The sequence below is a fragment of the Pelodiscus sinensis genome, chromosome 5 (genome assembly GCF_049634645.1).
Source record: "Pelodiscus sinensis isolate JC-2024 chromosome 5, ASM4963464v1, whole genome shotgun sequence".
NCBI lineage: Eukaryota > Metazoa > Chordata > Testudines > Trionychidae > Pelodiscus > Pelodiscus sinensis.
Genome location: NC_134715.1, coordinates 9,309,240 through 9,334,962, shown reverse-complemented (window position 1 = coordinate 9,334,962; position 25,723 = coordinate 9,309,240). Strand labels below are relative to the sequence as shown.

Below are 25,723 nucleotides of genomic sequence, written 5' to 3'. Positions count from 1 at the left end.
TGCTTTGGCTGCAACACTTTGGTTAAATACATTGTCAGATTCAACGTATTAAAAATGGTTTCCTTACTTATGTTAAAGAGATTATAAATTGCCACTTTTTTAGAGCCTGCTTTTTGCTTTATCTTGAATGGAAGACATCTAAGTGATTAACTTTCAGGCTCTCATATACTAGGACTATGCTGTCATGTTTGGGTTACAAAGAATGCAGAGAATATTTGTTTTAAAATGTTTACTTTGGAGTTTTCAAACACATTCATGAAAACATTTATTTTGGTTATGTGCTTTATAAAGATTAAAAAAAACAACCTACAATTGGATAAAATTTGACACAATGTTCTTTTAGTGTACTAAACACTAATTAGAAAGCAGATAATTCCAATAGAATTCACAAATTATTTTTAAAATGCATTATTTGAAACACACACTGACTGGTCCTTTTTTAAATTAAGAGGGCAAAAGAGCCAAATTCAAATCTAGTGCCTATTCATAGTCCTGTCTGCTGGGAACACTGGTTATGGTGTCCTGAATGCCCGGGGAGATAGACCACCAAAATGTAGATCTGATGAGCTATATATCGTTTCAATAGCTTGCTGATATAGAATATGTAGGACACATTATCCATGATGACCTGCTTAATTTGTGCCTGATGAGAGCTAGCAAATGGATGAAGGCATTACTGAAAGCCCTGAGCTCTAACAGAATTATGTGGAGATTGGTTTGCTGAGTTGTCCATCTGCTCTGAGTCATGAGAGCACGGAGATGAGCTTCATATTCTAACAGTAATGCATCTGTTAAAGTTAGTGATAAAGTTGGGCAACAAAAGATATGCCCATCCATATCCTGAGCTGATCTTCCCAATTTCCTCAATTGTAGAAGAACAATCATGTGTCTGTCCAAGATGTGCCTGCCTACAAAACAGGCCATTCTGAGCCAACTTTGAAAGCAGTGGAGACAAAGCCATGTGTGTTCAGTCACAAAACTGCAACTTCCCCATTCATCCTTACTGTACTCTAAGGACTTCACTGAATTGTCTATACCAAATCTGATATGGTTATGAACCTACCTAAAGAAAGGTAGGCTCTAACTGTCAACAAATTCCAAGAAGCCCCTATTGACTGTGCCTTCTTTATGAAAGTTAGAGGGACTTTCCTTACTTTTAGCTAAAAATCCAACTCTTGGAACACAGCAAAGGGCCATCTAGGTGGAAGACAGTACAACCTCATAAGACCAGCCCTGGAGTAGCCAATCATCCAGGCACTACTACTAGTGGCTAACTATACCAACCAATCTTAAGAAGAAGAAGAAGAAGAAGAAACAATCGCTAAGGCATATTCCTAGCAGGCACACCAGAGCTCCCTTTCCAACTGAGGCAGTAGAAAAGGAATGAGGATGGTTCACTCAAGTCCCATATAACCTCGGTGTCTAGTATGAGGGCAAAGAGGGCACATGTGAAGAGCAATCAAGCATGCTAGCAGAAAAAAAAAAATCTCTGATCAAAGACTCAAGAGGCATATGCAAAATTGAAGCAAAGCATCCAGAAGGACACTACTTGAAGAATGCTTGGTTTTAAAATAATTATTCCATTCTTATAACATTACTAGATGCATCTTCTCAACCTTAACTTTGTCTTAAATATAATTTGTGTCTTGGAATTATAGATTATGTCTCGTCCCCCACCAAAATGCTAGAGAAATATAGAATTAGGGTGAAGGGGGCTGAGGAGAAAAGTTCAGGCTATTCCATTTTTTGCTTATAGGTATGTAAGATCCTGCCAAGGAATTAGTTTATGGGATGGTTAAGACGACAAACGAGTAAGAATGCTCTGTGCAAAGTTATCAGTCCCTTTTGTCCTCATTAGCAATAACTCAAATTTGAACTTCTTGTGAGAAAACTGACAGAACTGAGATAATTTAAAATGTATTTTATATTAACTCAGAGAAATAAAAAGTCAAATAAAGTGTAGAGAATACAATTCATTGAAAAGACCGTTACACTTTTATTATATAGTTTATCAAGATGTGTCAGAAGCGGTTTTCCATTCCATCTTTATTTATTAGTGTTATCCAAAAATTCTAAAACGGTTTTCCTTTTTGTTTGAGTATAGCAAACTAAGAATTCTGTCAACACAGAATCTATTCATAACTTATCACATCCAGAACTTTCTCCACAAGGTCAGACTTTTATAAAGAAAAAAGTTAACATTAGATGTGTTTTCACTTGGTTTAATAAAAGTGATATCTCCTTATGACAATACTAAGGGACACTAACTATCAAAAGATGTGAAAAATACAAGATTACTTACATTAATATTGGACAATGGACATTCCTTTTTAGCAAATTTAAAGGCAAAATAAGATACTTGAAAGATATCAGGTCTCCATTCTTGATCTGGTTCGAGCATGTACCCTGTAAAAGTGGATTGATTAAATTTCTCTAACAGCAATTAAAGAAAATTTGCCTAGTACATATTACAAATGAGAATAACAAGTGATTTAGAATATACACATTTCAAGATGTGGTTTTAACTTTTCAGACAAGCACTATTATTAGAATGGTTTCTATCATCAAGGGTATGCAATTTATACTGTATATTTTTACTCTTTTGCTTGCATGGCAGAGTAAAACATTTGCATTACAAGTCCTGAACCTCACCTGAATCAGTCGAACAGAATACTGATAAGGACTGCTACGAATGCTATACAACAAACTCCAAAGTGCTACACTAGTAAGTTAAAAAAGTAGAGTTTTAGGAAAACTCTCCACCAGCTACAGAGTTGTGTCTTCAAAACCTTCAAATTCATTACCACAATGAAAACAGTGTGCCGACTACAGGCATCACAGCTGGGCTGATGTGTAAATGTCACTGCATTTGGAACTGTCCATTTTTTTAAATTTAGGGGATCCATGCAAAAAACACACACACGCGCCACTCAAAACATAACCAATTTTCATCTCTGAACACAAGTAATGATTTCTGAACTGACACATAGTCACCCATTTCATGAATATATTCTTCTTATATGGATGTCAAATTTATTATTTAGATGCAGATTAATTAGGTAAAAAGAATGGATTTTAGACCAGGACTAAACCATGAGTCAGTTACAGAAACAGCATTATTAAAAAGGAAAAAAACCTTAGTAATTAACCAGTATACATTCCGAAGTATACTCAATTTAGCCAGTAAACAATCACAAATGGTTAGGTTCACTATAGAGAACAATAGTATAACTAACCAGTCATGAATCAAGTCAATATATTAAAATAAATATGGAAAAACATCTAATGCACAGGAGAATTAAGTGTTCATTCAGGCTTAATTTTTAAGCAAGGAAAAATTAACATATGAAGGAAAAACTTCTCACTAAAAGTTCAATTTCAATCTTGTAAAGTGTCCTGCACAGAACAAGAGGGAAAGTATTTTTATTCCAAAATATACTTAAGTGTTTTGAGATTTCATACGTCACTTATTTGAGTCAATGAAAAAACATGGGCAAGCAAACCTTTCCATAATTGCACAAAAGCTTACCTTTTACACATTACAAAGAAATGCAGCTTGAAAACCAAAGAGTTAGGTTTAAAAGTATGGCTTTTACACTGAACACCGTTAACTGGTTTCTTAAATTTCATTTTCTAAGTCAAGCCATGCCTGAAATCCTACACACTGAATCCTTTAGGTTTAATTCGCTTCAATTTGCCATTGAAAATTATTATATCGAAGAATTATCAAACAAATTTATAAGCCTGATACTTGTAAAACACTAAGCTAGTCATGTATCTGCATCCTAGGTGCTAGCTGTTGGCCTCAAGGTGACTGTATAAAGAAAAACGGTATTTGAAAACTTCTGGCACCAGTGCATGTGATGAGCAAGCATACCTACAAGCAATGAACATGAGCAAGCACTCAATCTAACAAGAAACTGTTCTTTTAATTCTTAATCAGAGAAGAAAACTTTCCTTTTCAAAACATTTCCTCAATGCAATGATTTCCCTTTACTTCCCAGCAAAACCATGGATTTCCTTGGATTTCTCAGGTAGTGGCAATAAGGACTTTTCAGAACTTAAAACCACTTTAAGACCTTGGTTCTAGGACAAGGTAAGAGTATTTATTTTATTTACATTATTTTACCCCACCTCTCTATTTAAAATATTCGAGGTAGCTTACAAAATTTTCTAAACAAAATACAAATATATATAGATTTAAAATATGAGACCACAGAGGGACATAAAACCTGCTAAAAAATATCAAGAAGAGGAACATACACATATAAACTCAAATCTATATGTTCAACCAAATCTTCAAAGTCACCGATTTTTTAAAATAAATCATCTTAAATGCATATTATAGGTAAGGAAGGTCACTATTATGACGGTCTAATAAACGGACATAAAACTCTGGTAAGTGCTGCCCAGGTACTTACTTATCAAACAATGCACATTATGGGTATATCGGGAATTGTCTGGAATGGTAAAACTTCCATCACAAATAGCAACCTGACTCTCTCCAAAGGGAAGTGTGAAGAAACAAAGCTTATACAGCAAGCAGCCAAGTGCCTATAAAAAATTTTTCATTACAAGAGACAATAAGCAAGGCAATAAGCCAGTGTAAAAAGTGAAGACATGTTTAATAAATAACTTAAATGCTGATAATTACTGATGCCTGCACAAACATCGAACACTATAGCATTTTGAGTTAATCTGTTTACTTAACTTGGGATGCAAGCAATCAAGTCATATGAAGCAGCTCTTCAACATGCTTGTCGTCCCACCAGCTAGAGAGGGAACTTTTTTTTTTTTAAATTTCAGGAGAATAGTTCCAATGCGTTTACACAGAGAAATTGCATCTGTAGAACCATTATCAATTCTGACAAATAAGAAGCCTTAAACTCATGTTATTTTCCCATAAGCTTTTTTATGTAATCTAATCAAGATGTGATTGTTTAACACATACAAGAAAAGTAATCATGGAGTTATTTCCCATTTCAGTAATCTGAAAAGTTCTTCATTCCTTATTAGGTATTACATATGTTGACAATGAAAATGTTTTATTTCATACAGTAATCAGTTTTACCCTCACTTCATTTCCTCAGTGTTTCTAGTAATTACAAGTGTTGTTATAGCACTGTTGGTCCCAGGATACTGAAGACACAAGGTGGGTGAGGTATTCTGTTTTATTGGATCAACTGCTGTTGGTGCAAGAGACAAGGTTTCAAACTACAAAAAGCTCTTCTTCCAGTCTGGCAGATACTCCAGGCACCACAGCTAATTACATGGTGGAAACGATAGTTTAGCATGAGTAGTTAACACATATTGTAAAAGATCATTGAAAGTGAAGTGACTTGTGAACACTTCTGCAGTCATCCATCTCTCAGACTCTCAAGGCCCACAATCCAGACTGAGCCCAAATATCTACACCACAAATTTTAAAACTCGCCAGGCCAACTCAACTGACCTGGGATAGCTGTGGCCTCTGGGAAGAGATATACAGACCTCTCCAGAGTTTGAAAACTCGTCTTTCACCAATAGAGGTTGATACAATAAAATAAATTACCTCAACCATCTTGGTTCTTTAGGAATTAAAAGTAACAAATAGTACCAGCCATTACAAATATTTATTTTTGTAGTAAAATATTTTATTTTCTCATTGTTACTTTTCTCCTTGCACTCAAATTATGTCAACTGGTTGTTATTGAGCTTTGCATTCTAATTGTATATAGTGTAATAATCAACAAATATAGCACTTTTCATTTTCAATGCATCCTATAAATATTCACTAAACAAATTAGTGATAATTAAATCTTATTTGCCATGCTGAACCAAACATAACCAACATTGCTGAATGCATAGGAACTGGTTGCTTATGCAATCTGCTTTATTTAAATCATATTATAAATGGTTTTCTATTGAAGTCACTGTTAACATCTGAAGTCAGAGCAAGGAAAAATACTGCTAGCTTACTTATGCAGAATATAGGTAACAAAAAAAATCTAAATAATTCCCCTTCTATAGTACATCACACATGCCAATATTTTTCTGTAGAGAAGACAACCATTCTCTATAGCTATTTGTCTTTATCACCAGTTCCCCCACACTATTTCTTTTGCAAGAAGCCACAGGTTTCTCACTCATTGAAAAGTCTTTACTTTATATTTTCTGAGACATTAACATTCCTTTTATCGATTTTTACTCCTAATAAAACAGAACAACTCCACAAGAATTAGACCACCTATTGTATTCCTTACCCAGATATCTGCCTTGGTAGTAATTGGTTTTCCTCCATAAAGATTGATCATTTCAGGAGCTCTGTATGACAGCGTCGTATACCTAGTAGACAATAAGTAAACTAACTGAGATGAAATGGAAGATTTGTTCAGAACTGCAATATACTTTTACTAGGGGGCTGTGCCCCCTGCTCGCCACACTCGCCAACCCCCCCTCTCTGAGTGTAGGCAACCCCAGCTCTCCCCACGGCCATTGGGGGAGGGCCAGGCCAAGGCGACGGGGGAGGCTGCATGGCTCTGGACTGCCTGAGTGCCGGGGAGGGTGGGAGGAGACAGGACAGTTGAGGCAGGAGAGAGGGGCTGTAGGATGCCCACAGGAAAAGGGTTTTGGTTGTGTGTGTGTGTGTGTGTGTGTGTGTGTGTGTGTGTGTGTGTGTGTGTGTGTGTGTGTGTGTGTGTGTGTGTGTGTGTGTGTGTGTGTGTGTGTGTGTGTGTCCACCATTCATAAGCTACTAAACACTACTCATTATTAATATGGATAATTGCCCTCTACTGATTACATACACACTATGTAAAATAATAAATCACTTGTGACATTTTCAACAAGGAGCTGTGCACTTATCATTGACCACCTGTTCTATAGGGACACATCAGCAGACATACTGCTCATAGGTTGGCTTAAGTTTTTCTTTTATGTAAATAATCTTTTGCAGGTTTTCCTATAATTTTAGAAAAACTACACAAAATTACAACTACTGCAAATCAAATACACCAAGTTTATGAACACAAAAAAGTCTGTCTAAGGTATCAACAGGAATACCTCATTTTAATAAAATCAAGGAAAAGAAACATGTTACAGATAATCCTCAGAAGACGACAAAACATTAACTTCAAATTATACCTTGGATTGTGGCATTTTAATTTTTCTAATTTTTTGGTGTATGCATTAACACATTTGTCCCCTGTTGAAGATCTTAGCAACATGAAGGTATTGCTGGAAATATGGAGCAAGGAAAAAGAAAGATGGAGCTAGAAAAGCCAAGAGCGATTTTTCAGATCAGCATATCTACTGCTATTTCTTGGTAACTGCACTCAGTGACAAATCCAGATATTAAAGATACATCCCTGAATTGATTCTTGCTAGCTAAAAACAAAGCATATTCCAAGGCTATGTCTCATATTTGCAAATAAAGTACATTTATAAAATGTAATATATCATTCCCAAATGCATGTGTACCCTAAGTAGTAGTTTCAAAAATGGGAAATAAATTTACATCTTTAAGTACTGAAGTATTAACTGAATAATACACACTGTTCAGCACCAACTATCGTTAGTAGACAAAACAAAATTTTTAAACATACAATTTCTCTGATTAAAAAAAAAAGAGAGGAAAGCACATTGACGTTAATGAGTCTATCATTAGGACTGATCTAGATCTCAGACAGTATGTAGCCTCTTTCCAGTGTCAGCAATTGTTCAGGCTGATTGAACCAGTTCTTAGTAGTAGTTTTTCAATAGCACCCAGAAGTCTGACCACTGTATCAGGGATTCACTGTGGTAACCAACTTGCACTTCAAATAACTTTGACTCTAAGGTCTTACATTCATTCTTCAATTAAAAATGTATTTGTACAATAGTTCACTGGTATGCTGTAAATTACAAGCTGGGGGCCTAAACAAGAACAATGCAATGCTTATAGCATAGCAGGATATCAGGGAGAAAGAGCTGAAATAGTAAAAGTAACTCAAGGTTGCATATACTACCTGGAGGCTTCAAACATTTTGTAATTAAACACTGCCACTCTATAGTTAATATTAGGGATGTTGAGAAGCATGTAACTCGTTACTCATGTAGTCAACAAAAATTTCAATAGTCAATTACACGATTCACTGATAAGGGTAAGCACTGAAAGCACACATTCCGGGGAGCTACATACACATTTCCGCAGCACCACAGCAGGGGTAGCTCCTGGGATCTGGCGCGAGCCAGGACTGAGCCAGGCTGCTGGCCAGCCCACTAAAAACGCACTGGGCGGAGCCGCTGGAGGAGGGGTTGTGTGTAGCCAGTTTCATTAACCAATAAGCATCCACTTATTCGTTAATCATTTAACCAGCTACACTATTACATCCCTAGTTAATGTATTTATTTTAAATTTTGCGGAAATTGTTGATGGTATTTTAATTAACTTATAGATATTACCAAATATTTCTAGTATCTTGCTATGTCTATTTTAGGTGTTGGTGCAGTCCTGATGATCACTAAGTGGAAAAAACATTCCTGTTAACAGAGGCTTGGCACTTAATTACCATTAACACTAATTTGTTTCTAATTACACCCATATGTTTTTATTAATGTACATAAAGTATAACAAGTTCTGTGCTGTTAAGAAAATTAGTGCTTATGAAGAGCCATTTAAGTGAACTTACTTTTTAATTTCTTCTTCAACTACATTAACACCATCTTTCTGAGGATTAAGGAATTTGTTAGTGGCACTGCCAAAGTCACAAAGGACATAGTTTCCATTGTCATTCAACAAAATATTCTCTACCTTAAAAGGAAAAATGAAACAGATAAATGAAACTGAAAAATGAAACACAGTATGGCATCTCATTTTATAGAAAGCAGCTACTAAGTTTTCCCTCCAACTTCCTTAGTGATGACAAACCTACATATCCAAAAAGTTTAGCATTAATAGTAAAACAGTAACTACATAAGTCACCAGTAATACTAATATCTATTCTATAAGAATGTAATGCCTAATATTTTCCCCTTTAATCTTCTGCAAATTCTCTCTTCCCCATCAGATAGCTATTACACACAATGTCTTCTACATTCCAAGTTATCTTTAAACATTGCTGCTCGCTAACTTGTACCTTTAAGTCACGGTGAACTATTGGGGTTTTGCAGTGATGCAGCCTTGCAACAGCTTCACAGGTGTCACAAAATATCCTCAGTACTTCTGGCTCTGTAAAGCCTGTCTGAAGTCTCTGATTCATCTGATTGACGACCTGGCCCGCTACAGTGAAAACATAATTTTGTAAAAGTAACAACTCTTTTTAAAGGTATTTTCAAAATACTGTGTGGACTTTAATCAAACAAAGTTTATTTTCTATTTAAAATGTTACCTATATACTCCAGAGCCAGCCAAAATGTTTTCAACTGTTAAACAAACAAGTTTTAATCTACCATTCTTGCTGTTTTTTCAAACAGGGCTAATCCAAACCCCCCATACATCTACAGAACAGGCAGAGACATTTACCGTTAATTTTATTCATTCATAAGAAGAATCCACCACTCCAAACAGAAGATAATTCAGTGCCCAATGCCACTGAATTAGGGATGTGAACGACTAGTTGGCTATCCGATAAGCATTTGCTTATCGGATAGTCAACAGTCGGTTCTCCCCTCCCCCTTGCTGTCTCAATCAGAAAGAGGGAGAAGGAGAGGATGCTTCTAAGCGGCAGTGCCATATGGAACCCAGGGCCTGACCCCCGGGTTCCACGAAATACTGCGTGCAGCCTGTGACAAGCTGGAGAATCCCCAGGCTGCATTTGGTGTCCCGCGATCAGCTGGGGACTCCCTCGCTGACTCCAGGCTCCATGTGGGCGCTGCCACTTTGAAACACCATAGGAAGTACGAGGCCAGTGGGGAACTGCCCCGCCGGCCCTGTGCTCCCCGTAGACGCTTTCACCTTTGAAGTGCATTTCAAAGGCAGAGGTGCCCTTATCGACTAATTGAATAGTCAATGCAAATTGCATTGACTATTCAATTAGTCAATCTAAATTTAACATCCCTACAATTAATAGCATTGAACAGAATTTTTAGAATTTAAATCTGAAACCTCCCCAAACACATTTGCTGACCTTCACCAAACCCTTCCAAAGCTTCAAGGACACAAACACAACAAAAGCTGTTATGATCTGGAAGTGAAGGAAAAAGACACCAATATGCAATGTAATTACTGCAATATTTGACATTGTGTCTGTCTGTCTGCCTGCCTAAACAAAAAAGACACCCATAATAAATAAGCGAAATATGTCCTAAGAATTCAAGTCATCTTAAGAGAGACAAAATTACAGGTAAGAAATCTGTTTTGTTTCTCCTGTGTTGGATCCGTGGTCCTCATTAATTAGGACTTGTGTCTACAAGTAACAAATATTGCTTATCACTTAACCACCATGTAGGGGAAGTAGTTTTTTTGTTTGTTTGTTTTTTTAAAGAGTACCAGTGCAGAGAGTATCACAATGACAAATGGATGTAAAACTTGTTCAAGCTCAGCTTAAGAGTTATGGAACTGCTTGCAGGAATCAATGGATGAAAGTTCTCTAGTGTGTTCTTTTATAGAGAGGGTCAGACTTGAAGATCATAATGCTTCCTTCTGTCCTTAACATTTATGACTCAGAGACAAAAGCAACCACTGAGTAATCGCACCAGAAGGTAGAATGTGTCAGATTAGAAAGATTGAATGGAGACTTTTCAATAGTTTTTGAACTCAAGATTTCCTTATGTTGAAGGAATAATTTTCTCTCCAACACAAAATTTTGGTTTTTTTTAAATGTACATCTTTATCCTGAGAAGCACTGATAGCAGTTCTTGGGCAACAGATCTATTCACTATCTGAAGAACTCAATTCACTTCTTCTATAAAATACACTAACCACAGTATTGCAGGATTTTTTTCAGCAAGCACTTATGCCTCTCTCTTCACTAGGTTACTCATCTCTGGCAGAATGAGCACCAAATCCGCACAGGAAATTCAGAGATTACCAGTAGTCCAAGGTGATTGTTGAGTCATCTCTAGCACTATACAGGCAGTCCCCGAGTTACGCGGATTCGACTTACGAACGGGGATTTTCTCGCCGACGGGGAGCAAAGCGGCGGAGGACCCGGGCCGGACCCGCGGCGCTGATCTGGAAGCGCCGCGGGTCCGGCCCGGGTCTTCCGCCGCTTTGCTCAGCGTCTCCCTGGTCTGCAGACCAGGGAGACGCTGAGCAAAGCCGCGGAGGACCCGGGGCCGGACCTGCAGCGCTTCCAGCTGGATCAGCTGAGCTGGATCAGCTGGAAGCGCCGCGGGTCCGGCCCCGGGTCCTCAGCGACTTTGCTCAGCGTCTCCCTGGTCTGCAGGCCAGGGAGACGCTGAGCAAAGCCGCGGAGGACCCGGGCCGGACCACGGCGCTGATCTGGAAGCGCCGCGGTCCGGCCCGGGTCCTCCGCCGCTTTGCTCCGCGTCTCCCTAGTCTGCTGGGGGGGGGGGGGGACGCAGCTAGTACCCCCCCCCCCCCCAGCAGACCAGGGAGACGTGGAGCAAAGCCCGGGGCCTGTGGTAGAGCAGGTGGGGCACTGCCGGTTGGTCCCACAGCACCGCTCCTTGGCACTACTGGACCAACCCGGCAGCATCCCAGCTGCTCTACCCCAGGCATCCTGATTCAGCCGCTGCTGATCAGTTTCAGCAGCGGCTGAATCAGGACACCTGGGGCAGAGCAGCTGGGGCGCTGCTGGGTTGGTCCAGTAGCGCCAAGGAGCGGCCGCGCTACTGGACCAACTCAGCAGCACCCAAGCTGCTCTGCCCCAGGCATCCCCAAGTCAGCCGCTGCTGAAACTGACCAGCGGCTGACTACAGGAAGCCCGAGGCAGAGTTGCTCTGCCCCGGGCTTCCTGGAATCAGCTGCTGATCAGTTTCAGCAGCGGCTGAATCTGGACGCCAGTTCCGACTTGAATACAGATTCAACTTAAGAACAAACCTACAGTCCCTATCTTGTACGTAACCCGGGGACTGCCTGTACTCCATAAAAGTGAAAAATTCTTGGAAAAAATAAAGGGGAAACTGGTTCCAGAGACAACTTCCTTGTAAATGAATCTCCCAGGCTATGTCTACACTAAGGAGCTATTTTGGGATAACAGAAGCAGGGATGTAAAATTTCAATTAATTGGCTAATCGAACAGTCTATGCAAATTGCATCAACTATTTAATTAGTCGATAAGAGTGCCTCTGCATTTGAAGTGTAGCCCCAGGGCTGTTGCTACACTTCAAAGGTGAAAGCTCCACAGGGAACACAGAGCCAGTGGAGGACTCAAGCAGTCTATCCGGGCCCCGTGATTCCCACCGCCTTTCAAAGCAGCAGTGCTGCATGGAGCCCATGGTCAGCAGGGGATTCCACCTGGCCCTGGGCTGCACATGGCGTTTTAAAGCAGCAGTGCCAGGTGGAGCCCAGGGTCTGGTCCCTGGCTGCTTGTAGTGCTGCTGCTTTGAAGCACCCCACCTCTTCCCCTCCATTGCTGCCTCTTTCTGATAGAGGGAGCAAAGGGGGAGTGGGGAGAGAGCAACTAGTCCTTCACATCCCTAATTGGAAGTATCCCAAAATAGCTATTCTGTGTTATTTTTTGAAACCAATACTTATAGAATTATGACTTCAAAGCAGTAGATCAAAGATAAATGCATTTATGCTCTCCATTAATTAGTAGCTTAATTTTCTACTCCACCTATACCGGTGATTCCCAAAGTATGGGGCGCAACCCAGTACTGGATCGCAGAACTTGAGGCAATGGGTCGGCAGCTACCACAGCACTTCTCCCCTCCACAAAGCTCTCCACCAGCTACCGGGGAACTCCCCTCCCACCTCTGCTGAGCTCCCCAGCGGCTACCAGAGTGTCACAGGCATAAACAATTTTTCCCAACTGGGTGAAAAGAAAAAAAGTTTGACACCACTGATCTATACTGCCATCAAGTTAAACTTACATTTAGAAACAGCAGTTTTTGAATTGCTTAGCAAAATATTCTCATGTTATACTTAGGGCCCTTTCTTTTCAGTATATTTTATTTTTCCTGGGAATTTATCAGAGTTTATTGCTACAACAAAAAAACAAGTGAATGTTGGTAGAAAAAAAACACCTTAATATTTCTGTGTAAATACTTGGAGTTATTTTGATGGAAGGACAGAGGAAAGTGTTCAGTAGCTTAATGCTTTGATGAATGGAATTCAATGTGGCTTGCTGCAGAACTAAAACAGAACTCAGAACAAAATGCCACCTCTGAGTTTAAGAAAACACCTCTAGTCCCCAAAAATAATTTTACATTTGAATAAACAGGTTACTGTTGTAAACTTAGCCTATAAATATTTACATTCAATAGTTGCAGCATGCACACTCAACTTAATTATTTTCTCCTATTTTTGTTATTTTAACTTTTGAATAATTCCTGGTGTTCTGAAATGCACTCACACAGATTTTCCCCATGTTAGTGGGTCACAACCAAAACATTGTAGAACGGCTTGAAGCATGTATGTAGTAGTGTGAGATTCATCAGTATGCTGAAATGCACATGCACTTCCTCTCCCTCTAAGAGTTAAAACATTACAAATCAGCTGTTCAAGCTCTGGAAGAGAGGGGGAGGAGCAGGGCAGAGCACAAATCAGCAGATTCATGGTGCTCTGAAAGCACTGAGAGGAAGGAGTAGGAAGTGCAGTGCACAAAAGGTGCATGAGAAGCAGGGCAGACTGAGTGTCCACAGGTGGAGCCCACTGCCATGAAGGAGGGCCAGACATGAGGGCTACTCACTGTTCATGGTTGCCCATCACTGTTCTAGACTAATACAGTCAGGGCAAAGTTAAGTTTTCAATAGCCCTACCAACGCACTGAATGAGGCAGAGGGGTAGGACCTGAGCAAGGGAAAGAACTATGTGGTCACGTAATTACAGGCTATGTCTCTCTTGATGCATTTTGATAAAGTGCGCAACTAGAGACCTGATTTCAGTTTTTGTAAGCCAAGTGTTTGTCTTTGCAACCTTAATATCCTTTTAACATTGTTTCCATGCAATTTCCTTGGTTTTCATTTTCTAAAAACCACCAAACATCATATGCAACTCTACCAAGCCCCTGAATGGATTTCAACAGGGTTTGAATGCCAATGTTTCACACTCACGTCACAAATCTCTACCATCTCAACTGAAAGTAATGGAGTAATATCTCTCTCGTTTTCTATACGACGCAACCTTGTGCAAACCCTTAAGTTACTTTATAATTTGGGAGAAGTGACAAATCCTGCCTTAAGGTAGCAGGCCTTCTTTATTAAGCAATATTAATAGTATTATATTAATGGAAAAGCATCTTCTGGCTCTCATATCAGTTCCCCAGTTCCTAAACTAAAGATGCTTTTTGGTAGGGAAAATGAAAGCAATAGCCTCAATTTCATCACCTATGTTATCCCCGAGGTTTAGTTCTGCACGGTTGCTCCAAAACAATGCAGGAACCTTCTCAGACTTTGTGTACACTGGCAATTGAGCAACAAAAATTATATAGTTCACATGTACTTAAATCCTTTCCGTCCGCGAAAAACAAAAGTTTTGCTTTGGAAATTGACAGAAGCACTCATGTCAACAGTGTGAACTCCACTCATATGGGGTGCAAGTATTTTTTCAGCAAAAGCGTGACAAAAAGCATTTGTGCCTCCCACCTATTAATGACAGACTATGTGATAGGCTGTGTGTAAAAAATGTATAAATAAAAATATTAACCATGTAACAGATAAAAATTCTATCAGTTACATGGTTAACCATGGGACTGGAGTAGCCCGCTGTGGTAGGCCCGGCGGGGCACTGGGTGACCAATTACCTGTAAGCATCAGCCAGTTAGAGTGATGCTTACCGGTTAACTGATTACATCCCTACTATGTGATCAACAGAGAAATAAAACAATCCATAAAACCCAAGTTCATAATGGTGCAGAATAGTCTAAGAATTATAGTTATCTAATTAAGCACAAAAACAGAAAAAAAAACAGCTAGAAAGCCAAGCACACATGATATTCCCTTTACCTTTAGTCAATAATACCGTGGTGTTCAACGTGCTACTCACTAGTGGCTATACGGCCAGTTGAGTGTGGCTAGTTGGCTTGAACAATGGGGCTATTTGGCCGGTTGAGCCTGGCTAGTTCGTTATAGTTTCAGAACTGGTTGGACCCCACTGCAAAAACAGAAGATCCAGGCTCTGAATGTTCATCACTACAGAGGCAGCACTCACATGGTCCCCAATGAGTATAGCCTTCTAAGCACAGAGCGTCTCTCAGCAACAGCGAGAATACACACAAGCTACAACGTATAAACAGATTTTCTTTCAAAACAGAGATCTGAGGATATCACATCAAGCAGTTCACAGAAGGCCAACTGACAAACACCTTCCTCACTGCTTTTGCGAGAAATGAAGACAAAGGCCAAACATCCACAAAGGGAAGGTACCTGAAGAATTGTAAGCACCTAATGCAGTATTTCCCAAATGTTGTTCCGCGGAACCCCAGAGTTCCGCGAAGTGAAAATAAGGGTACCACGAGAAAATTCCATTGCAATAATATTTTATCTTTTTAAAAAAAATAATTAATATTTAAGCATTTATTAATTTTATTGAAAACAATTTTCATTTGTGTTGCCACAATAAGTGTCCCTGAGTAATGCCAGCTTAACTAGTGTGGGGATGATGTCACTACCCAGCGCTGCGCGTGCAGTCAATCAGTGGTGCGATCGCCTGTTATATACCACTGTAAATCCCCGTACGCACTTTCAGGGAGAGTGAATCATGTGGGCAACTGAATACAAATATACTAGCACCACGACGGACAAAGTCAAAGCTTCAGCTGGCAAACCAGTTGCTTGTATGGGAGTGCGCAGGCAGTGCTCTCGTGAAAATTTTACTTCAGTATAGTCGCGTGATTTCTGGTATTTAAAAATTTTTCTGCTCCATATATAAGACTGTTATTAGGGGTTCCACAAAATTCTTTCAAGTTTAAAAGGGTTCCGTGGCCAAATAAAATTGAGAAACACTGACCTAATGCACTGGCTTATGTAGAAAACTTTCTTTTCACATGGAGATGACACAGTTGCTTTTCCAGATTCATCGTAACTGGATTCCAACACTTCTCAAATTGTGAGATAAATTACTAGTATAAATGTCTATATTAAAAAAAGGGGGGGGGGGACTAAAATTCTCCAATTTTAAACTAAATCTTAAACTAAATATATGAAAAAGAGAGAATGATTCTGATGCCACCTGTATTGCCAAAACCTAAAAACTGTTATGGATCAGGACATGAGACCATTATTTGGACCTCCACAGCCTCCAACTTCCACCGAATAAAATGACTTAAAACAATTAAGGCATCAGTACGATGAGATAGCATGTAGGCTTTACAGTTCATTATCTACAACATTATTCAATTTTGCAAAGTCTTCATTTCTAAGGAACAGGGATACTTCACATATTTAGGTAAACATTTTTTCTGTTCTCTTTTAGTTAGACCTTGACATAAAGCAGCCTAGAATTAATTTTTCAATATTCCCAGTTTCATTCTTTCTGGCACTTAAGAATAAATAAGAATGCTTTACTTATATGCATAGAAAAATAAAGCTTCAGAGGGGTAGCCAAGTTAGTCTGAAGAAGTGGGTTGTGCCCACGAAAGCTCATGATACCAGCTACATGTTTTGTTAGTCTTTAAGGTGCTAATAAAAAAAAAATCCAAGAGTAGTGTACTTACCTCGACAATATTCCATTAGGATGAGCACCTCCCACACATTGTCACTAACGGAATTAACAGCACAATCCAAATAGCCCACAATATTTTTGTGCCCAGATAGTTCTTTCTGAAACAAAAAATAAAGAAATAAATAAAAATCACATTTTGAATGATTAACATTTAAATAAACTCTAAAGCATAAAGATAAGTGTGTGTAGGACAGTAGAGAATTCTTGTGATATGGTGGAGTCTTTCATCTCTACACCATGCTTGATACATCCTAGCTAAGTAATTATTAAAATGCCTTTTCAATAGTTAAGTTCTTTTGTCAAGTGAGTAGTTCTCAACTATAATTCCCAGGGGACAGGTGCCTACATTGAAGAAAATATTAGTAGTCAATACCATCTTAGACCCACAGCTAGGCGCTAAGCATTATGTAGTGCATAAAAATAATTCCTCCAAAAGAGGATTTAGATACCATGGGCAGAACAGCCTGAACATTCTTGGACTGCCATGATTTATGCTGTACCTATGTAAGTGGCCTGGTTCAATGGTGGTCTGGACAAGGCTGCAAGTTCGGCAGCTTTCATAAATACGAAGTTCATTTCAAAAGAATGATAAAAGTAACAAAACACTTTAAGATCAACACCAAAATATTAAGGTTTAGCAGGTATGATCACAATACAGGTTGGACCTCCCTGGTCTAGCACCCTTGGGATATGAGCAGTTCCAAACCAGGGAGAGTTTGCCAGATGAGGGAAGGTCAAGGGTCCCCACCACCGCCAACCCTTCTGGGCCACCAGTCCCATCCTCTGGGCTCCACTCCCAGGCTTGGTCACTGGGATCTGCTCCCAGTCAGGGCTGAATTCCCCACTGCACCGGCCCCACTGCCACTGGCCCTGGCCAGGGCTGCATTCCTCAGCACGTTGGCCCCAGCCAGGGTGGTGCACCCCGCTAGCCCCACTGCCACCAGCCCAGGCTTTCACAGCTAACAGGTAGAGTTCACATTTCTGGCTGACTGTTTGTTAATGTTGGGTTTTTTTAAACTTGTAAACTGAACACATTTTAATACAAACACAGATGAACTATGGAAACCTCCATTGCCATTTTTACCATAACATTAAAACCGTTCTAAAAGTGATAACACACTTTGCCACTGGCAATTGTGATTTTGAAGTTGGGAAGATCTGTCAGAGGATCTCTGTCACATAATTCACAAGGTAAAAATCGAGACGGATAAGTAATATTTTTGCAGTGTGCATATTTTCTTTTGTACATGGAAGATAGCGTCTCATAAGACAAGTGCAGTAAATTTGCAAATTATGCTCAAAAGATTGAAGAGCACAAACACATTAGCAATAGCTTTCAGGAAACAATAGTGTTCAATGAATTCTAAAATAGGCTATTTTGGAGTACAAACAGAAATACTAATACGGAGACTGCTAAAAAATGAATTTTAATACTGCAAGGTTAGGCCCTAAGGCATTTGCACATATGCTGGTGTTAACGGAACAAGCCAAGGCCAAAAGTGTCTGCACTTCACCTTCCCAAATCAATTACTCCAAGTATTATCCTGAATCAGAGATCAAGACCTACTTACCTCTTCATTCTACTATAGCATCTACTATATATTTGAGAGTGTGTCTGTCTGTTCAAGCACTCCTCCTAAATGGTAAGCACCAAATTTGGTATGCAGCTTTTTCTTATCACAACTTAAAGCAGAAAATGGGATGTGCCTGGATTAGGATTGCTTATCATAAAACCAGACAGAAAAGAGACAAATCAGCAGGCAGGTCAAAGACGCTGGCTGGGAGCACACCCCACCTTGACTAGAACTCCCCAACTCCAAGCCTCTCATCCCTCAAGTGCCTGCTAGGGAGACAGGAAGAGGAGCTGAAGCTCCCCCCTCCCCAATTCTTACAGGAACATTCATACAGGAGTCATCAGGGAGTATGGGGAAGTGCACCATTTGCTGCATTCCTCACACTGACGGGGGAACACATGGGGAAGATGAATCTGGACATGCCCCCACCTGGAGGGCTTGCATTCCTCCCCTAACTGTGCCTAATGGAGCTGTGCTCCTCACCTGGCCCCAAGCTGCTGTATGGGGTTACCCTCTCTCCCCGGGGCAGCCTGCACACTGAACCCCTCACCCATAGTCCCACCCCAGAGCAATGATTCAAATGAAGTGTGTACATTTTATTTTATTTTCCAAAAAACAAAAACTGAGTTAAGGACCTGAGCCATGCTGCTAGTGCACAAAGTATATATAGCAGACTTCTCCCTTTCCATTTTATGAGAAACAATCCAATTCCAGGGACATCCCATTTTCCTGGCACAATCAAACTGTAACCTTGCTTTAAGTTATAAGACCGATGCATACCAAATTTGGTTGTCCTAGCCTCTTGAACAGATAGGCACATATTCACAGACAAACTCTCAGATAGTATATTTATCTTTTCATCATATCATAGCAGCTGCCACAAATGCAGCAATCATTTTTGAAAAAAGAAGCTTGTAGTTCCCTTCCAATTCTACCCTGACAAGCTAAATGTACTTAAGCACAATTCAGACTACCTTCCAGAAGTAGAGGACATCTGCATTCCTAATTTCACACCTCTATAAAAGTAACATTTCATTTCAAATCCATTCCTGCTACATACCAGCAAATAGCTACTTTACTTACCATAATTGTTATTTCTCTTTTGCAGATATTGAGATCAGGCACATTATTAACATACATTCGTTTCAATGCACAGCGCACTCCACCATGGGTACGCACCAGGAACACAGTGGAAAAGCCACCTGATAGAAAAAATATACAGATCATTTCAGTCCATTATTCCTTTAAAAATGTGACAAACCATGATAAAAATTATTTTTAGAACACACTTTTTAATCAAGTAGGAAGCCATTGACACTTCAGACTTGTTCTAACTTCACTTTGTTGTTGTTTAATGGCTTACGATTCCTACAATATATTATACTGAGCTATTACCTGAAAAATGTTTATTTCACATTAATGAGAGTGTCAACTCCTGCAACTTGTAAGTGTTGCCATGTGCAGGTGGCAATAATAAAAATTTCCTGAGAGATTTAATCACCAATAAACAATGGCATGTTTTATATTTTTTATTCTATATTTATTCACAATTTTTACCCCATCTTTCATTAAGTACACAACCTACACTCAAGTTTAAGTAATTATTTTGGCATTCAAAGTGAGGGGTAGACAAAGTAGCCAGAGAACTATAAAAATAAAGCCTTCAAAAACGTCATAAACTAGAAAGACACTTAACTAATGGAATTCTTCACAAAATGCAAGTGACTATTTAAATGTAATCTGATTTTACTCTGTTGATCCACTGGCAACACTGTATCAGAGAATGCAACTAAACTCTCCCTTCATCAGTCAAATGAGTCCCCATCTAAAAGTAATTTATACAAAACTAGCAGGTGAGGATCCATCATTGACTGGGCAATGTCATTTTGTGTAGATTACACTTACAGGAAAGTTCAAGAAATTAAATATATGTCATAGAATTTTTTATTAAAGTGATTGCAAAATGGAAGTAAGAGAGCAGTTTTAAATGTGTAGGATTTCAACTTCAAAAATTATTCATTTTATTGACTAATTACCATGCATAGTAAATTTTAATCAGAAATTAGTAAAGCATCCATTACTCTTTCTGTAACTAATTTCAATTATTTCGTGAGTTAACAGTAAAAAATTTTTCACTAAGATGACAGTTGAAAATGTGACTTGATTTTAATAGCAAATATTTTTATGAACTCTAATCATAATATTTCCAATGAAAAAGTAAAATAAACAAACATTTTTTCACCCAGCATATTCCAGTGTAAAAAGCAGTGCATTCAGCTAATTTAAGTGGAAGGATTGTTTATACAAAATTTGGTTTCTCTAGGTAATTGCACAACATGACTATTTTGCACAAACAATCTCTTCAAAATATATACTAGATGGTATTTTAGTTTCAGGTACTATGCACTAAACCAATAAAAAACCCTACTGTCTCTCTCTCATTCATTAATGCTATTTCTAACACTAGCTGGTTTGAAAAATGTTCAAAAAGTGAAATTTTCAATTTGATAGAGTCTTAAAGTCAATATCTTTGCCAAATTTCTAGGCAAACTGTCTTAACAAAAATCACATCAATCAAGGCTCTCAATAATTCACTGCAAACTGATCATGAGTGAATACTCATCTGGGAATTATGATTCACCAGTGCTGAAAGTGAAAGGTTATAAACAAGGATGCAAATGCACAAATAAATGAAATATTTAACTATGACTACTATTTCTCTTATTCAAATAGGCTCTTTTTAAAAAATACTGTAATATAATCAAGAAATTAATCCACCATTTAAGAGATATAATGCCTCTCTTGACAATCTGTACTGGAAAAGAGAACAATCATATATGAAGATATCCTTTAAAATATTCTGAAAAATATTTTTCAGAAGTCTCTAGGGGCTTGTCTACTCTACAAAAGAGATCGACCCTTTGGAGATTGATCTTCTAGCATTCGGTTTAGCAAGTCTAGTGTAGACTCCCAAATCCAACACTCAGGACAGTCCCCTGCCAGAGTCCCGCAGCGTAGACACTTCAGCGGTTCAGTTTAAGGTAAGCAGAATCCAGCTACACATTTTGCATGACCAGACCAGACCAGATCTAGAAGTATTAATATGGGCCTCCCAAAAAATACACGAAAAAGTATTCTAAGATACTAAAACTGTCATTACAAATGTACACAGCATGACATCTGTGCTTTACTTAGCTATTTTACCTAAAAATATCAAATTCAGGCCAAACCTATTTAAAATTGAAGTTCCTTGTGTGTGGTGTTTTGATTTTTTTCCTCTTTTGCTTGTTAAGATAATCATGATTTAATCAGATACTCTGTAAAATGCATTTGAAAATGTGTTCTATAACAAATACACAGTGGATTTTTTAATGCCTGAGGATCTTGGTTTTTACAAAACTATTCTAGATAAAACCAAAATATTGAAAGTTAAGGCTTTGATCCTGCAAGCACTTAGGCAGAGAGGTAATTTGTCACATAAGTAGAGCCACTGACTTCAATCGGACTACTCAAATGTTTGAACGGATAGCATGTACAGGTAAGCATTTGTAGCATAGGGGTGGAAAGTTTTATTTATTAAGAAATTTTCATACAGAGGCATAACATCCATCATTCAAACAAACTGCTTCCTGTTAAAAATTAAGACTTTCAATATATTGAAGTTGGGGGGGTTGTTTTGTTGGGTTTTTTTGGTTAAATAGGCTAAAATTTTCAAAAATAGCCTCCAGTTCAGCTCCCAAATGTGCTTTTTCCAGAGCACATAAGTGGCTTTAAAGAGTTTAAGTCCAAATTACTTATGCCATCCCTGATGTGATAGACAGCCTAGTCTAAACATCTCTACTTTGCTTTGGGGAAGTTTATCAGAAAGTAGTGTCAGATGCCAACTGCATGGGATATTACGCTGTCAATTCTGTGTCTGAGTTTGCGGTGTTCCTTCTGAAAAAACGTTAATGAGGCCTTTGAATTATTTTTCAGAACGTAGGAGCATCTTAAATGCAACACTTTACTAGGAAAAAAAATCCTCTAAAATATTTAATTCTACTATGAGGCAATAACATTTTAATTCTACTATGAGGCAGTCCAATTTTTTTGTGCCTTAAATTGCTCAAGAACTAGCAACAAATAACACTATTTCAAAAAAAAAAAAAAATCTGAGTTGTGATTTTTAGCCACTTAGATGTGAAGAGAAGACAGTAACTAGCATCTGAAGACTCAGGTATTTACTCCTTTTGACATTAAATAGCAACATCATCTAGTATTTAAAGCATGAAACCAAATCAGGTGAGTTGATTCTATTCCTAACTGTCACTGAATTGCTGTATGATCTTAAACAAGTCAGGCTCATGCCTTAGTTTTCCCATCTTTAAAACATGCTCCAATATCAAGCACATTTAGAGCCACTAACGAAAGATGCTTTGAAAGTATTGACTGCAAACAAAACTAGAAAGTAACTAAAATATTTGTAGTAAATACATGAAGTAGACTTCCACAATACTGAGGCCTGGTCTACCCTCAGGTTGTTAGTGTATAGTTGTTTAAACAATTAATCCATAAGCCTGAACTTATTGGTTAATCCAAACTACATGCACACAGACACACGCTCTTGCTGCCTCTGATACAGAGACAACAAGGGGGGGAGGGGAGGCAGGAGCCAGTGGGTCCCCCCACCACACTGCTATCTCTGACAGAGGCAGAAGCATGGAAAGGGAGGAGGCAGGTAGGAGCCAGTACATGCAGGAAGCGAGCTTTCAAAATAACTTATTTTCAAATAATTTCCTAGTGTAGCCATGCCCTTAGAGGTTTACCTAATTAGGGATGTCAGCATGTAGTCAACTACATGATTAACCAATAAACCTAGGCTTATTGGTTAATCCTATGCATTCCCCCCTTACCTTACTGCCTCTATAAGAGGCAACGGGAGGAAGGAGAGGGGGAAGAAGAGGGTAACCATGGGCTCTTCACTTAAAATGCAGTGGGAGTTGGGTGGGCAGGCAGCCAGCTCAGTCCTGGCTTGTGCTGGGGCTGGGACCAAACCCCGCTGTGGCTCTGCAATTTAAAATACAGGGCAAGCTGCCCAGCTCCTGCTGCCTTTTAAATTGCGCAGCTGCAGTGGGGTTTGTTCCTGGACCTGCTGCAGCAAGATGGGACTGAGCCAGCCTGCCTATTGACTAATTGAGTAGTCCATAGAACTTTTATCCACTACTTGATTCGTAAATTAACCTCATTTTAACATCTCTACTATCTATCTCAGCAGTGTGGTCACTTAGAATACTGAGAATTGCTAACAATCCCATTTCAGGAAAGATGGATAAAAAATAAGGGGGATTCAGAGATTGGTGAGAATAATTAGACATGGATCATGTATTAAGAGACTGAAAAGACTGGCACTGTCTTTTACCTTAGATTGTAAATGAGTAAGAGGGAAGATATGGTAAAGTCATACAATGAATGTTATGGAGGAAATAGAGTGATTAGGGTTTGATGATTTTTCTCATGTTAAAGCAAGAGGACAATCAAATTGAAAGCTGACAAATTTAAAACTGATTAAAGGTTCCTTGATACTTTCCCATAAATACCTCATGCAAAAAAAAAAAAAATCAATGGGTACAATCTGCTTTTAGAGATAATTAAACAGGTAGGTGGTCTACCGGTACTTGTTTTCATTATGGCAATTCCCATAATGGAATGGAAACCTTATACCTTAGAACCATGGTTTTTATGAATTTTGATCTTTTGCGTGACTTGTTATAAACTATCGCCCCCCCACATAGGACTTCATTCCTTTTGCTAGTCTTCCCATGTGTGTAGAGCAGCCGTGGCCAAGCCGCGGTTCCCCCCCCCCCCCCTCGGCTCGTAAAGCTGCCCCTGCACCCCCAAAAACGGCCCTCTCCTCCCAGTTCCCTGTGCTGACCTGGGCAGGGGAGCCATCCGGCGCAGCCATTAAAGATGGTATCCGCCAGTGGGAGCCTGATGTGGCCAAAAAGCCTCTAAGCATATTTTCTTAAAGGGGCAGAGCTTTTTTTTCTTGACCAAATGCGACCGGTGGCTCCTTTTAAAAAGGGGCAATCTTTTTTTTTCCTCCACAACTTTGCCCCGGCTCTTTGAGCTGGATCCACCAATATCTTGGCTCTTTGCCCAGAATGGGTTGGCCACCCCGGTGTAGAGATTTGTAAAAAGTGAGAGATTTGATGGAGATACTACAGTTCTTTCAAACATGGAAAAATCCAGGATGCATTTGTAACCATTCATTTTGTACAGTTAATTTATAATTATGTACTGTAGACACTACAGTTTCATAATGTTCAATTTTTTGAACTTTTTGATTTTAAGAACTCAATTCCTAATTATTTATCAAATAGGTATTCTACTGTACAAACATTCCTTCTATGTTGACCTCTGACATTGCAGCATTGTATTAATGCTTATGAACCTGCAAATGTCTAGAAATTGATATTTTAATTGAATCTGAGAACAGCACAAAGTAATAGTACAAATAATGAAAAGCAGATTAGAATATAAAATTTCATTTCTAATCTAAAATATTACTAACAACAAAGATAAGGAAATGTATCATTAAAAATCATGACAGTTCATTCAATTAAGATTGATGGTCTTGGAATAATGGCTCTTGCATGAGAATAATATGTGAGTGGCTTTTGCTCATAGCAGTTCTATGCTTAATGTTTTAAAGAATTAAGGGACTCAAAGGATCGCTTTGACATTTGGTTTTCTTTTATAATGCTTTTTGGAATAGCTGAACTATTGTAGCGAGTTTGCTTGCAGCAGAAGAATTCAAGTGAACTTGTGCTCTCCAGGGGTATGAGAAGCTTATTCTAAATCATAATATGCTGCATTAAGCTTTTTGTTGCTGAAGTCTATCTAATTTAAATTGAATAAATTTAGTAATTGTTTTATCTGTCACAGGTAGTCTTCATATAACTGAAGTTAGTAGATATAAATTGGCACACACAGTTGTATATCAAAGTGTAGTGCATAGATCAAAATTAATTCATGGAGTACTTCAAAGGAAAAACGAGAAAATAAAGGTTGTGTTAGGGAGAAAAATAAAAAGGAAATGGAGCTCTGAATGAAATACTCTTAAGCCCCCAATACTTTTGTCCTAACTTAAGAGTTAATTTGTATTGTGCTTAAGTAGTGGAAGGCACAGTTTTCTGCTTTTTAGTGTTCTCATATGTTACTGAATTAGCCTTGTCTTAAGGACAAGGCTCAACCTTCCCCTCTGCTTCAGGCCCTTCCCACATTCCACCCCTTCCATCAAACTCCCACCAGGCCTCTCCCATGCCTTCTCCCCCAAGTGCACTGGTCCCTTCTTTCTCCTCCCAGCATTTCCGTAGCTCTGAGAATCAGCTGACTGGTGTCCCATCCCTGCTCTTCTCCTTCC

General features: G+C 38.9%; 1 protein-coding gene across 5 annotated transcripts in view; it reads right to left on the bottom strand.

Annotated features, from left to right (window-relative positions):
* BMP2K (BMP2 inducible kinase) overlaps positions 1-25,723 on the bottom strand; it is an 85,781-nt gene that overhangs the window by 47,332 nt on the left and 12,726 nt on the right. For 4 of the 5 annotated variants that reach the window (XR_012903971.1, XM_075929462.1, XM_075929459.1 and 1 more), the window contains 7 exons: positions 19,405-19,523; positions 16,740-16,845; positions 9,096-9,238; positions 8,649-8,770; positions 6,243-6,324; positions 4,422-4,554; positions 2,303-2,406 (listed from right to left, as the gene is read on the bottom strand). Coding sequence is in view for 4 of the 5 variants with exons in the window: in XM_075929462.1 (XP_075785577.1) it covers positions 2,303-2,406; positions 4,422-4,554; positions 6,243-6,324; positions 8,649-8,770; positions 9,096-9,238; positions 16,740-16,845; positions 19,405-19,523 (809 nt within the window). In the remaining variant the exon portion in view is untranslated. The remainder of the gene's footprint in view (positions 1-2,302; positions 2,407-4,421; positions 4,555-6,242; positions 6,325-8,648; positions 8,771-9,095; positions 9,239-16,739; positions 16,846-19,404; positions 19,524-25,723) is intronic. The other variant, XM_075929461.1, reaches the window with a different exon arrangement.